Source organism: Podarcis melisellensis, assembly GCF_964234715.1.
Source record: "Podarcis melisellensis genome assembly, chromosome: 4".
Lineage (NCBI taxonomy): Eukaryota > Metazoa > Chordata > Lepidosauria > Squamata > Lacertidae > Podarcis > Podarcis melisellensis.
Window position 1 is genome coordinate 44,171,811 of NC_138531.1, and position 13,339 is coordinate 44,185,149.

Below are 13,339 nucleotides of genomic sequence, written 5' to 3' on the forward strand. Positions count from 1 at the left end.
CTTATTTTGTTGTTTTGTACAGGGTTTATCTCATGGCTGTTTGTTGCTACTCATTAATGCCTTCCTCGACTTGGACTACTCACCCTTAACGTTTTGCATGCCCTGTGCCTCTCCTTTCAATATATGGTGTTAAACACTTCATGGCAATTCCCAACCTTTGGCTTCCTTTTTCAACTGAAACTAGCAGTGTGGTGCATGCACAAAATTCAAATGTTCTCCCTCAGTTCATGTTCTTAACCTGCTTTTCCCATCCAGATCCTTGATAAAAGCTTCTTCTAACACTATCCCAATATTTTACCATGATTATGATGCCAGCTGAACAAATATGCTGCTGCTTTCTGTTTCTTTGTAGCAAATGACAGTTTCTTTGCATCCATCGTCTCCTTCCACCATTTTGTTCTTCCCATCATCAAAGTTGCTCAACAACAGGACCACATTTTTTTATAATAAGGTTTCAGTTTTTAAGTATAGGTCTAGTCAAAACAAGTTATATGCTCCCAGGGCTCTTTCTAGACACCTGGAAGGGCAGCCACTAACTGCCCTTATTTCTGGAGTAATTATGCTTATCTATCTATCTAGGCATACTTATCTATTTATATAGATATAATTTGAGAAAAACACCACAGTCATCTGTTAAATAGTATACTTATTGGCAATGGAATAAGTCACATTATACTGAGTGGACCTTCTGAATTTATGTCCATAGGATCCAGCAGTAGGCTCCCATGTATCTTCTACTTTTCATAGTACACTGGTTCATTTTTATATAAAATGCTCTTATAAGAACATCTTAGCTAATCCATTAAGCAACCCTCTTGTGACACTAATGACGCTGTAATATTTTGCCCAGGGCTATCCAGTATCTGAAAGCTGTTTCTTTGTCTAAACCTCTATATTTTTTTTAAAAAACCTGTCGCTTTGGTAAAAATCCAGATATGAGGTTGAAGACCAATAGCAAATATGTAAAGGATGTTCTAAAGCTCACTCTGCCATTTGTAAAACTAGACTTAGTGTCAATTAGTCTTAATGGTCCCGTATGTCCAAACTTTAATGGATCACCAGAAATTTTGTCCCTGTGGATCTGTTTCAGTTTATTATTTTTTGCGTGAAATTTCTGGATAAATGTTCCTCCACTCCTCCTCAGCTTTGGTCCCAACAGTGATTCAGATACAGATGAAGATTCTTACTCCAGAATCTATCAAAACCTCTTAGAGGTTTTGTAATCAAACAGACTATACATTTTGTTAAATAAAATAAAATGGCTTATTCTTATCTTCAAGCTAAAAGCTAAGCTTAGTAAATATGACAAAGTTATTAAGTGATGCTATATTCAGTTTGTGTCATATAAAAGATCTTTCTTTCTTTCTTTTTCTTTCTTTGCTGCTTTTGCTTGCAAAAGATAACTTGGTTTCTCCTCTGCCAACCACTCAGCTGGCATATGTGTGTGTGTGTGTGTGTGTGTGTGTGTGTGTAAGAGAGAGAGAGAGACAGACAGATGTGGCTTAGCACCCTGTTCAGGTGTGCAAGAGAACTCTCTTGAAGGAACTCTCTGGTGCATTCAGAGCAAGCAGGATTTCTTTCCCTTCACATCAGCCAAGCAGCAAATCCTGCTAAGCAATGGGCACTTGCTTTCTTCCTTCTTTTTGCCTCTTCCTTGCACTTTCTGAATCCTTCCTCTGTTGCCATTTGCTTATCTCACTTTATTTCACAATTCTTTTTATCACAAACTGCTTCCCTGTTGCCTTTTCTTCTCTGCTGACACCTTCCACCTTCTCACACATTTCAAGTTCTTTTTTCCTCACACCCTTTCCTACTTTCTTTTACCTGCTATTATTGCCTTCCCTATAGACATTCACAGCCATTCCATCACACGTAACTGATCTGATCAGAAACAGCTAAAATTCCTTGTCTTCCCTCCTTCACGCACTAAAATCTACTTCTGCAAGGAGCAGGGAAATGGAAGCAGGGACACTTGAGGCATTAGGAACTAACATTTCAGCATTCTGGGATATTTCTATTCCTGAAGAAGTCTAGAAAACCATAGAAATAGTCTTCAAAGTGACTAGAATGCTCCTGCTCTATTTAGAACTCCGTCAAGAGAGGTGTAGCTACTGTATAGGATCTGGGACATGTAAGAAATATGTACCTTATTGGGAAGAGACTTATACCTTTCACCTGTCACATTATTGCAGCCCTTCCGGTAATTGTTAGAATGGATTTTTCATCAGAATAACACATTCTAGTTCAGGCACCATGTGCAGTGCCCCTTTGGCCTAGGCAACTTTAGCAAGTGTCCAGCATGGCAGTGACAGCTTTGTAGCAATCCACCTGAAGGTCCTGACACATTGGTTGAAAACTTGTGAACTATAAAGATCAGGGATAGATGGCTTAATCTTCTGTATTGTTTTCCTAAGTTAGCACTTGTAGGAATTTGCTTCACTCATTCACTCCATTCCTAAGAAAGTGTTCTTAAATCTGTTGTTGCACGACAGCACAAACTTATACAAGTCTACTCAAAAGTAAGAACCACTGTGTTCAAAAGGGTTTACGCCCAAGTCACTTGTGTATAGGATTGTGCTGTAACTTGCTTTCAAGAGTATAAAAGGGTACACCAATATCTCAAGAAGGAAATTTGTCCTTACCATGGTAAAAAAAGAATGATCACTCATTTACTGTGTGATTAGACAGTAGTAATAGTAATAATTTCTTTAAATGTTAATCACAGTAGACTTTCCTAGGCTTGTTAAACTCCTGTTTTATTTTTCAGCTTAAATTACTAGGCTGTAATACTTCCTTAGATTCCAGATAAGGTATTTCCCCCATATTTTTTTTAAGGAAATGGTTAAGGGCAATAACAACTGTCGGGACCATGAAGATAGCCTTGCTCATACTTACTAAGCCTTGGTTCATACATGAAGCCCAGGCAATACTGAAGTATCATGGTGGATGACATGTGCGTGTGTATTCCTGTCTCCATTTTGAGATAATTTGAGTGTGAACTGAATGCTGTATTTGAACATCCAAACACAGAGAAAAGTGATTCATGTGACATCCCACTTCTTTGAGGGAAGGGGGGAAATCACATGAAACTACTAAATCTATGAACCAAGGCTGTGGGTAGGATTCAACTAATGATTTCCTTCAGTGGAAGCCCTACACAGGGACTTCCCTTTGCGCAATGATGCCCTCCCTCTTCCATGCACAAACACTGCACCACCCAAAACTGGCTTGTGGGGTCAGGACAGCCCACAGTGGGGAATTACTCTGTCATGCCAAAATGTTTGACCTGATAGAATGATCACCTTAGCTTGATGTTCAATTCCTCCCTATGTCTTTTCAGTTTATACTTCAGACCAATAACTGGGGGGTTCGTATTATTCAGCATTCTTGTTTTATGAGGACAGTAATTTTTACCTACAAAAAATACTGTGGTCTTGATACCCTGTTCAGATGTTTGAATTCATATGGTGATGATGGACCTTCCTTCTTCAGATCTTCTCTGTGAACATGTGAGTGGTGGTTGGCAAGCTTGCTGGGGATAAGGCTAGCAGGTGCCAGCCCTGTGAACTTGCAATTCAACCAGTGGGTAGGCCTTAATGCTTTTGCTGCTGATAAAATCACTGGCAAAACTATAACCAGAATGAAAATACCAGACTGTTTTGCAAGTGCAGAGCTACAGCCAGCTTAAACTGCTGATCTCATGAGCTTCTTCAGTCATTAGGAATCAATTATGCCTTACACTTCACAAAGTGATTGTGAGGAATAGGACTTGAGTGGACAAAAAGCAGCAACTGTTTTATAGTAGCAGCTGTTTTATAGCAGCAACTGCAGATCTAAGAAATTCCAGATCTTTTCACTATAATAGAGCACAATTCTGCAAAATGGCTGATTTTTCTAAAGGTGGTACAAACACATGATGTGGTGGTAACGTACTTTATGTGTCAACATCTATTAATTGTTCCCAATGTTATGAGCAATTAGAATATCGTAATAGAAACAATAGTCTACTGCCTTAAAACTTCAGACTACAAAGCTTTATTTATTTCACAAAATTTATATACTACTTGATTGTAGAAAACGACCCCAAAGTGGTTTTTACATGATACCATGTGTTGTATTTTTAGAAAAACAAATTCCTTTTTGCAAATTATTCGTAGGCAATGTTGGTTAAGAAAGATAATTCTACTCCATTTTCCAGATGAGAATTGAGAGAAAACACATTCATAGAATCATAGAATTGTAGAGTTGGAAGGGACCCCAAGTGTCGTCTAGTCCAACCCCCTGCAGCAATAATAATAATAACAACAACAACAATTTATTTATAACCCACCCATCTGTCTGGGTTTCCCCAGCCACTCTGGGCGGCTTCCAACAAAATATTAAAATACAATAGTGTGTCAAACATTAAAAGCCTCCCTAAACAGGGCTGCCTTCAGATGTCTTCTAAAAGTCTGGTAGTTGTTGTTCTCTTTGACATCTGGTGGGAGGGCGTTCCACAGGGTGGGTGCCACTACCGAGAAGGCCCTCTGCCTGGTTCCCTGTAACTTGACTTCTCGCAGTGAGAGAACCGCCAGAAAGCCCTCGGTGCTGGATCTCAGTGTCCGGGCTGAACAATGGGGGTGGAGACACTCCTTCAGGTATACTGGACTGAGGCCGTTTAGGGCTTTAAAGGTCAGCACTAACACTTTGAACTGTGCCTGAAAAAGTACTGGGAGCCTGCAATGCAGGAATCCCAACTAAAGCATCCATAACAGACGGCCATTGCTCTGCTTCAAAACCTCCATGGAAGGAGAGTCCACCACCATCCGAGAGAATCCATTCCACCACCAAACAGCTCCTACTTAGAAAATTCTTCCTGCTGTTTAGTCAGAATCTCCTTTCTTGTGATTTGAAGCTTGGTTGGTGACTGGTGTTTTCAGCAGACCATTTTGAGGTTGCGATTTGAGACTGTCCCTACAGCAGCTCATCAGGACAGCCAACCACCATTCAGCACTGCAGCTCCTGATAAAGTGAGGCAATCATGGAGAGGCTGCAGTGCAATATAAAGTAGTGCTTGGCTGAAGGCCCTCATGCTTTATAATACTGTTATTTTCTTGAGATCAACTCCCATGCTTGTTCTTCTCACCATCACTGTGTTCAAAATACTCATGACTAGAACTGAGATGAGTTTCTAGATTGCTAGAACTGGGTTTCCACTGTCATGTCAAAATTTGCATCTTTAATGAAGGAAGGCAAAGGTTGAGCAAACTGCATGAAAATTTTAAAAATGTGTTTCTCTGTTTTTAATCCAATCACTATTTAGATAGAGCTATGCAAATGGTCCCAATGGCTGCAGGGAACTGTAGTTTAGGGACCAGGGTAACTCTGTAAAATAGATACAACTTTAAGTGGTGTGTGTGAGGGAAGAGATAATTACATACTTGGGAACTTTAGTCATATTTTTGCAGTCTAGTGTTTAATACAAAAGCATCTCTGCATGTGATAAGTAGGGGATATAAAGACTCTCAAAAACTCAATCAGTAGTGGGTGGAAGCTTCTGAGAGCACTCTTCCATTTGTTTACTTCTCTGTGCAAGTGCAGTTAATGATAAGTAAATTACCTCTGTGACACTACTGAGAAGTTTATCAAAAATTAAAACCAGGTGCAGATCAAAGATATCCCAGAAGTACATCTGATAATTACGGTAGGATTAGTGTAAAATGAATGCATTTATTACCCATGATATCATTCAATATGTCTAGAGAATAGCGGTACTTTATTTTAATTAGCTGTTTCTTTCACTGGGTTCTGTGGTCAAACTATCTTGATAAGAAAACAAGTGTAGCAATTGGTCAGAAAGCTTGTAGCAAATCTTGTTTCAAATTGAAGCAATTTATTTCTTTAAAAAATCTACAACTGAAAAGCAATCAATGGACTTTTCCATTAGAGTAGATCCAGGCTTGTGCTACCGCAAGACTATTGTTAATTGCCTGTAACTAATGATTGCTTTGCCCTCAAATGTAACTCTTCAGCACTCATTCATTTGTTGTGTTTAACAGAATGCCATTTCCCCAAGGAAATGCCTGGTAATTTTCCTCTGCAGTTTTCAGAGCTCTCTCAGTCCTTAAACAGGGCAAGGCCTGTAATTTAATGTCATAACACAAAGTCTAAACAGATATGAAATGGTGTGAACTTCTTGTTTCTTTCTTCCCTCCTTCCCCTTGTAGTGGGAAATTATTATTAAAAAAAAAAAATCTATCACTTCCAGGACTTTCAAATATTACTTTATATTACTTGCAGCTGCTGCAGCCCTGTAACAAAACAGTCATACCTTAGATCCTGAATGCCCTAGAACTCGGATGTTTTGTCTCCTGAACGCCGCAATCCCAGAAGTGATTTACGAACGTTCTTTTGGAACCCAAATGTCCAACGGGGCTTCCATGGCTTCCGATTGGCTGCAGGAGCTTCCTGTAGCCAATCAGAAGCCGTGGTTTGGTTTTTGAACATTTTGGAAGTCGAACGGACTTCCAGAACGGCTTCTGTTTGACGTCCAAGGTACGACTGTAATGCAAAATGTAGCAGTCCTGTAACAACAAGGCAAAATGTAGCATAAGGCAAGAGTTCATTGACAATACTGGATATGTCAAGCTACGCTGGCTTACATTTTGTAAAGTCATGTGACCACAGCCTTCCAACTGTACTGATTTAATCAGGTAAATTCCAAATATTTTTGGGTGGTGAGAGTCATGGGACTGTTTTGGATTGGATACATGTACCAACTAGTGGATTTTGTGTTGGACACATGCCATGCTAGAAGTAATGTAGGAGCATGGGATGTTACATTGCTTCTGGAATGAAAAGCATTTGGTGCAATTAGTAAGGTCAATAGAGAATACTCTCAGTTTCTCCAGATTGATTCTGGCTTAGCAAGCAATGTGTGAGAAGTGGAGGGATTGAGTACAATCTAGAGTAAAATTAAGCAAACTTACATCCTGTTGATTTCAGTGGGACCTAAGTGTACTTTCATCAGAACTGAAGCAAATATATGATAGGTTTTTTTTATAGTTTTAACTGTTAAAAGTGCATGAAAGTGTTCTTCAAATGAGGCATCCTATGGTCCCTAATGAGATGCCTTTAGTAGCATAAGCATTCAGTAACATACACAATAATTCTTTTTTTTAAAAAACTTCATGATTTTTTTCTGTTTGATCTTGTAATAATTGTAATCTAGTTTCTCTATACTAGTATTTTTCCCTTGTCTTAATGCATCATCATTACAGCAGGCATATAAATGGTGTATTTTGCACCTAGCAACCTGGCACATTAAATCCCCATCTTCTGGTTACCACTGAACAGCTGCATCACATGTGGCAGAAAAAGATAAACAGCAATGTAGTAAGCCAGTGCTGTACAATTTCCATTTCCATTTATTTTCTAAGCCATTTTATTACTATTCTAATGAAACTGTTGTGGGTTTATTTATTTGAGGAAAACAAACATCTTTTCCCTATAGATAAGAAATATTCCAAATATGTGGAACCAACACTCCTGATCTTAAAACTGTAGAATATAAAGGAGGTTACATTACCATTCTTAAGAGAACGGTGTGTTAAATAAATCCTTTTTTTAAAAAAGCAAAAAAGCAAAAATAATATTTAATTACATTTTATTGTCTTCTAGAGAACACTGAGGCTTTTATAGCAGTTGCATGCATCTCAGTAATAAAAGCATAAACATACCTAGGCAGTGGAAAGAACTATTACTGCTTATGTTTTCCCCCCTCTAGCTTTTGTATTTCTATAATTGAAATATATGATATTGAATTGTTATAGCAGCAAATACCAAACAAAAACCACGACAATATAGCACACATGACAATGGGATAAAATTCCCTGTCAAAAATTTCCAAGGGGCAGTTGTGTCAGTTGGTTCTATCACAAACAAGGAGTCTTGTGACACCTTAAAGAGTACCACATTTATAATATAATACGTTTTCATGAACTAGTGTACTCTTGATGATCCAGGCTCTTGAGTTTTGTTTTAAACCTAACTGATAAATAGTGAATAGTCATCATGCCATCACTAAGTATAATAGTAGGTACACATACCCTCTGATAATGGAACTCAGGCTCACTTCACTTATTCATGGTCACGCCAATAAACTTCCAGGTCAGGCCCTAGATATGTATAACAGAATGTTGCAGCCCAACATATTGTGGGCAAGTACTTAGCTTCACAGTTGCCTTCCTCATAGAGTTGTTGTGATGATGAAATATGGAGCATACCATGCAGGGCACCTTAAGCTCCTTGAGGGAGAGGCAGGATGTAGATAAATATAACAGTTGTTGTTTTTTGCAAAAATCACTAATCTGTAGTGCATGCACAACAAAGTCCTTTAATTCTGCATTCTCTTTTCCCTTTTCATCTGTCAAACAGTATTTTAAAGCTTTTTTTTATGTTGAGCCACAGCCATTTTTCTAGGCTGAATGATAGAAATATTACAAGCAATAATGTATTTCCATTTTTTATTTTTTAGAATGACAGACTATTCGTCATCTCTAATTTCAATACAGCTTGTGAAACAATACAACAGCAATGCTTCTCTTCATTTTACCACCCCTCATTTCCTGTCTTAACAGCAGCAGGAATAATAGTATGGTCACTCGTATGCAACTGCTTGGTAATTGTGAGGGCAATGGGCAATGATGACTTTAACACTTGCAGTTATTATCTGATAAGTGATATTACCAAGGAGATTACTGTTGACAGACAGTATGATTACATTTGTCTTGAGTTGTGTGGATATTTTTTTTCATCCTTGAAAACTAACCTACATGACAGTGATCTCAATCCATCATGCAATCTCCAGTGGTACAACATAACACAAGAAAGTGGTCACGTTCCAGTGCTGAATGTCAGAAATGACAAATTGGGGTGATTTGCAACATCTAAGAGAGAGAGAGAAAAGGCAAACCTGTTTATGGAGAGTTGAGAAGGGAAGATGAATTGCATATCAACAGGGAATGGTGTCAGAGATATTAAAACACAACCGATCCATGAGACACTGGAAGACATGAAATAATTTGTCTTCACATATTTAAATTTTGAAAAAAGGTATATATTTAGCTTCATCCTACATGACTGACAAAAAACTCATTGAACAATGCAACCGCATATGTAAACAGTTGTGCATATCACACGACTGTTGTGTACAACAAAAAGATAACCATGGTTGTTGCTTCCTGTAAAAAATGGTGTTATACCTGTGACAAACTAGTAAAACACATGCTCTTTCTACAGACAGAATATCTAAATATCATGTATTTTTGAACTGTTGACAGCATTTTCTGCCCCCACAACATGATAATAAATGGCTGCTTTTAGTTCAGAATGTGGTGGTTATTAAGTTTTATAATTCTTTGCAGAGCTGATGTATACAGTTGAGCTTGCTGGCGGGCTTGGTGCTATTCTGCTGCTACTTGTTTGTTTAGTGACTATCTACAAGTGCTACAAGATTGAGATTATGCTATTCTACAGGAATCATTTTGGTGCTGAAGAACTAGATGGAGGTAAGCAAGCAAGCCTCTCCATATACCCTTTTTTATATATATAAAAAATCCATGGAATTTTAAATTGAAACAAAGTTAAAATAAAGGCAACAAAAAGGAAGAACGCAGTCAAAGCACAAGATCACCAAAGAACAGCGAAAAGAAGACTCGCTGATTCCAATCCTTCGTATATAATAGGTAAGCCTATAAAACAGCTAGAGTAAAACATGCTAAAGAGAACAACTGAGGGAATCAGGATGTGTAAATGATATTGGGCCTCTCCAAACTGATGTTTTATTGCAGGTGTATTCTGCAACATATTATTGGCACACTAACAGTGCATTGGTGGTGCATTTATTATTAGTTGTTCTGTAATGTTTCCCCAGTGCTACTACCACCTTGTTGCTGTCCAGAATAGCTATGATGCAACAAAGGTGGGAAAAGAAGAAATCCCCCAGAAAATTTGCAGTTACAGAATTTCAGCAGAAAATTACAGGATATGCACTGACTAGAAATGAAGCAGTAAGATGATTCCAAAACTTTTGCAGGAGCAAGTAGTCTTGAAAGCAGGATCACGTATGACCACCTTGATAGAATCATGAACACAATTAATCAGGAATGCTCAATAAAAAGGATATCTAGAGGGGGCCATAGTCAGAAGAAAATATGCCTATGAATATGTAATTCAGCACTGTTGTTTGACCAGGAATATTTCTATATATGTCCTCTTGTTCAGTGGGGCTTACATTCAACTATGAATGTTTCAAATTACAATATAAGTGCTATATTAAAATACAGGGGGTGGGGGGAGTTACTAAAATGTTACTATTCTACAACAATACCATTGCAAATCAGGTCAAGAAATTTAAGAAACACTTTAAACCACACATGTGTACTTCTGTCAGTGTCTCATAGGAGTGTGTCCTAAACAGATCCGTCTAAATCTAGATCAGTTTAATTCTACTTTCTGGGGATGACATTGTAACAGATCTTTATTTATTTTCAGTGACCTAGAGAAGTCATTTTTTCAACACTTCCTGGTTAACAGAATCTAAAATTTGTAGTATCCAGAGGGCTTGATACAAGCACCTGGTGGTAAAACATTAGTTAGGAAATAGTGTAAATGTATTTTCTGCAACTGGTGTTTGCAGAAGAAATTTCTCATTGTGCGTTCAAAGTACATACGCTCTGACCAGTCCATTCTTTCAACATTATTAAGTACATAGTAATGATTTATTCAACAAGAGATAAAACACATGTAAATGGACAAAACATTGTACAATTATTCACTAGCCAGTAAGAATAAACAGTTCCCCCACCTTATAAACATTTGTGTATTGTTCCCCATAAGATGCTAAAATTTAGCAACGGCATGTGAAGAAACGGGAGCACTCCCAGTAATTCTGCATGCATGGGGATAGGATGGGAGAAGGAGGATGCAAGGGTTAAGGGAGCTGCAGGTTGGCAGTATTGCTGCCCCACTGGTGCATGTAAACCTATGGGACACTATTGGTACCAGACCAGAGCTTTCCCAACCTTGCCACTGCATTGCCCTTACCACTGCTTCTGCAATGCTGCTCATGGACCACTACTGTAATGATATTAGCTGCGCTATACTCAAGGTTAATCATATAAATATACTCTGCAGATATGCAATTTCCCATTTTCCTGAAATACCCCACAAATATGTGGTATATTTCAAAACTGTAGTATTTCAGCTTATTAGAGATATACATCATAAGCTATAAATATGTGAAATAAAAATGGCAATTGTTAATATCTTTATTTGGATCCAAAGTGAAAACTACTACAACTGCTACTAATTATTGTCGTTGTTGTTGTTTGGTTTTGTTATTTGACATTGGCTTAAATATGATTGAATTTCTTTTAGCACAGAATTCAATTTAGCAGTGATTATTCCTGACAAACTGACAGTTATGATTAACCTTAGGTACTTAATAAAAATTAATATTCACCTGGAACAGTCAACCTTGTAGTACAGGTTCATTCTCCTTATGGTTGTTAGGCTTGATTACTGGCTTGTTCCAATTTATTAAGACTCTTGATAGAGGTGAACATTCATTTATTAGATCTAACAGTTTAGAAATTGAGGGAAATGGATTAGGGGGGGGGAATCAATAAAGTACAAACAGCATCTAATCACACTTTATATCTCTTTGCTATAATTTTCACTCCAGTAATGTCTAAATTATACTGGTTTTGAAGATACTAGCACTAGCAAAAATACACAATATGTCAGGCATTTGCTAAATTGAAGATATATGTAAGTTCTTCTATTCATGATTAACCCTGAACATGGGGGCTTAGTTGAATCTTAATCAAGTATGCAGAAAAAATGTTAATGTTGTAACAATTCTGTCAAACAAATTGTGGGTGGAAACGCTCCTTTCATTTAAAGAACACTTTGAGCTCCTAGGAGAGCTCCAACTGGCAGTGAAGGGGATAAGGAATTATGCCTATTTCTTCCTTAATTCCAGAACCACTATACATCACTCAAATTTTACCACCCAATGCCTGCCTCTTTCCTGTCTGACGCTCCAACCCTGAATCACTCTGACAAAGGCGGATTTAGGGCAGCGTGACTACTTCCTCTGTACCAGGCACAGGCAAACTCAGCCCTCCAGATGTTTTGAGACTACAGTTCCCATCTTCCCTGACCTCTGGTCCTGTGAGCTAGGGATGACGGGAGTTGTAGTCCCAAAACATCTGGAGGGCCAAGTTTGCCTATGCCTGCTTTGTACAGAGTGCTCCTTCCCAAAGCCTAGTAAATACTTGCTTCACGAAAGAGGTGTGAGGGCTCTGGCAAGGTCCTAGAGACCTCACACAACCTCCCCAAAACCTAGTTAGCACTTTCCCAGGTTTGGGAAGGAGACAGAAGACACTCTAAGACACTGGCAGAGCCCTCAGCCCCATTTCCTCACTTACCAGACTTTGGGAAGGCGGCATGACTGCTGGGTGGGGTGGGGGGAGCAAATTTTGGCCTCACACAGGGTGCTGTATTACTAAGGTCTGCCCCGGAGTCTGAGCCGTCAAACCTGACCTGTAACAATCCATGGCTGCTGTAGCTGACTTGTCCAATGCCCATATCTCTCTGAATATGCCCAATCTGCTTTGGGACAAAATCCTACAACCAAGATTAAGATTAAATTTGGTTGGCCCCCATCGCAGTCCTCAGGCAATGGTTCAGTCTCTCCACAGCTTCCATGAGATATGATGGTGAGAAGAAAAAGAGTTAGGTATCATCCACATATTAGTGGCACAACTTCAGATCTTTATATAGTCTTTGCTGGCGGTTTTGTGTAGATATTAAAACAATATTGTGTCCGTTTCTTCCTGGATCGAATAAGTTTTAGAGATTAGCTTCATACATTGTTAGACATAAAAAATATTTATATTGTAACATGGGAAATAAAAATTCTTGTATACCATTCTATCAGAAACCATCTAGTCCTGGGGCTTTTGCTATTAGCATTGAATGAATGACACAAAAGATGTCATGATAATGATATGATAATCACACGATCTGATACTCATTTGCAACTGGTATGTTAATATCCTGAAAGAGCTCTTGAGGGTTATTATGATTAGATCTAACAAGGAAACTGCATGAGGGAGCAGGGGCAGGCTGCTTTAAATACCCAAAGAGTGGACCCAAGTGAAGCCTACTGGCCTCAGTTGGTCCCACCTCCCAGGAAGAGGCTGACCCCGAGCCTGCTTGCAATAGGCCAATTCACCAGGCAGGCCTAGACACCAACCTCCTGGACAGCTCAGAGGACCAACTGGATCCCCCA

General features: G+C 38.7%; 1 protein-coding gene and 1 long non-coding RNA gene across 7 annotated transcripts in view; one reads left to right on the plus strand and one right to left on the minus strand.

The window, feature by feature from the left end:
- The window catches only part of IL1RAPL1 (interleukin 1 receptor accessory protein like 1), a 638,619-nt gene that overhangs the window by 610,779 nt on the left and 14,501 nt on the right, over nucleotides 1-13,339 (plus strand). For 4 of the 5 annotated variants that reach the window (XM_081908983.1, XM_081908985.1, XM_081908984.1 and 1 more), the window contains one exon: nucleotides 9,405-9,548. The exons of the other annotated variant lie outside the window; for it this stretch is intronic. In XM_081908983.1, coding sequence (XP_081765109.1) covers nucleotides 9,405-9,548 — 144 coding nt within the window. The remainder of the gene's footprint in view (nucleotides 1-9,404; nucleotides 9,549-13,339) is intronic. 5 annotated transcript variants of the gene reach the window in all.
- LOC309368708 overlaps nucleotides 7,629-13,339 on the minus strand; it is a 105,980-nt gene continuing 100,269 nt past the window's right edge. For both annotated transcript variants that reach the window (XR_014167877.1, XR_014167878.1), the window contains one exon: nucleotides 7,629-8,927. This is a non-coding gene — a long non-coding RNA (uncharacterized lncRNA). The remainder of the gene's footprint in view (nucleotides 8,928-13,339) is intronic.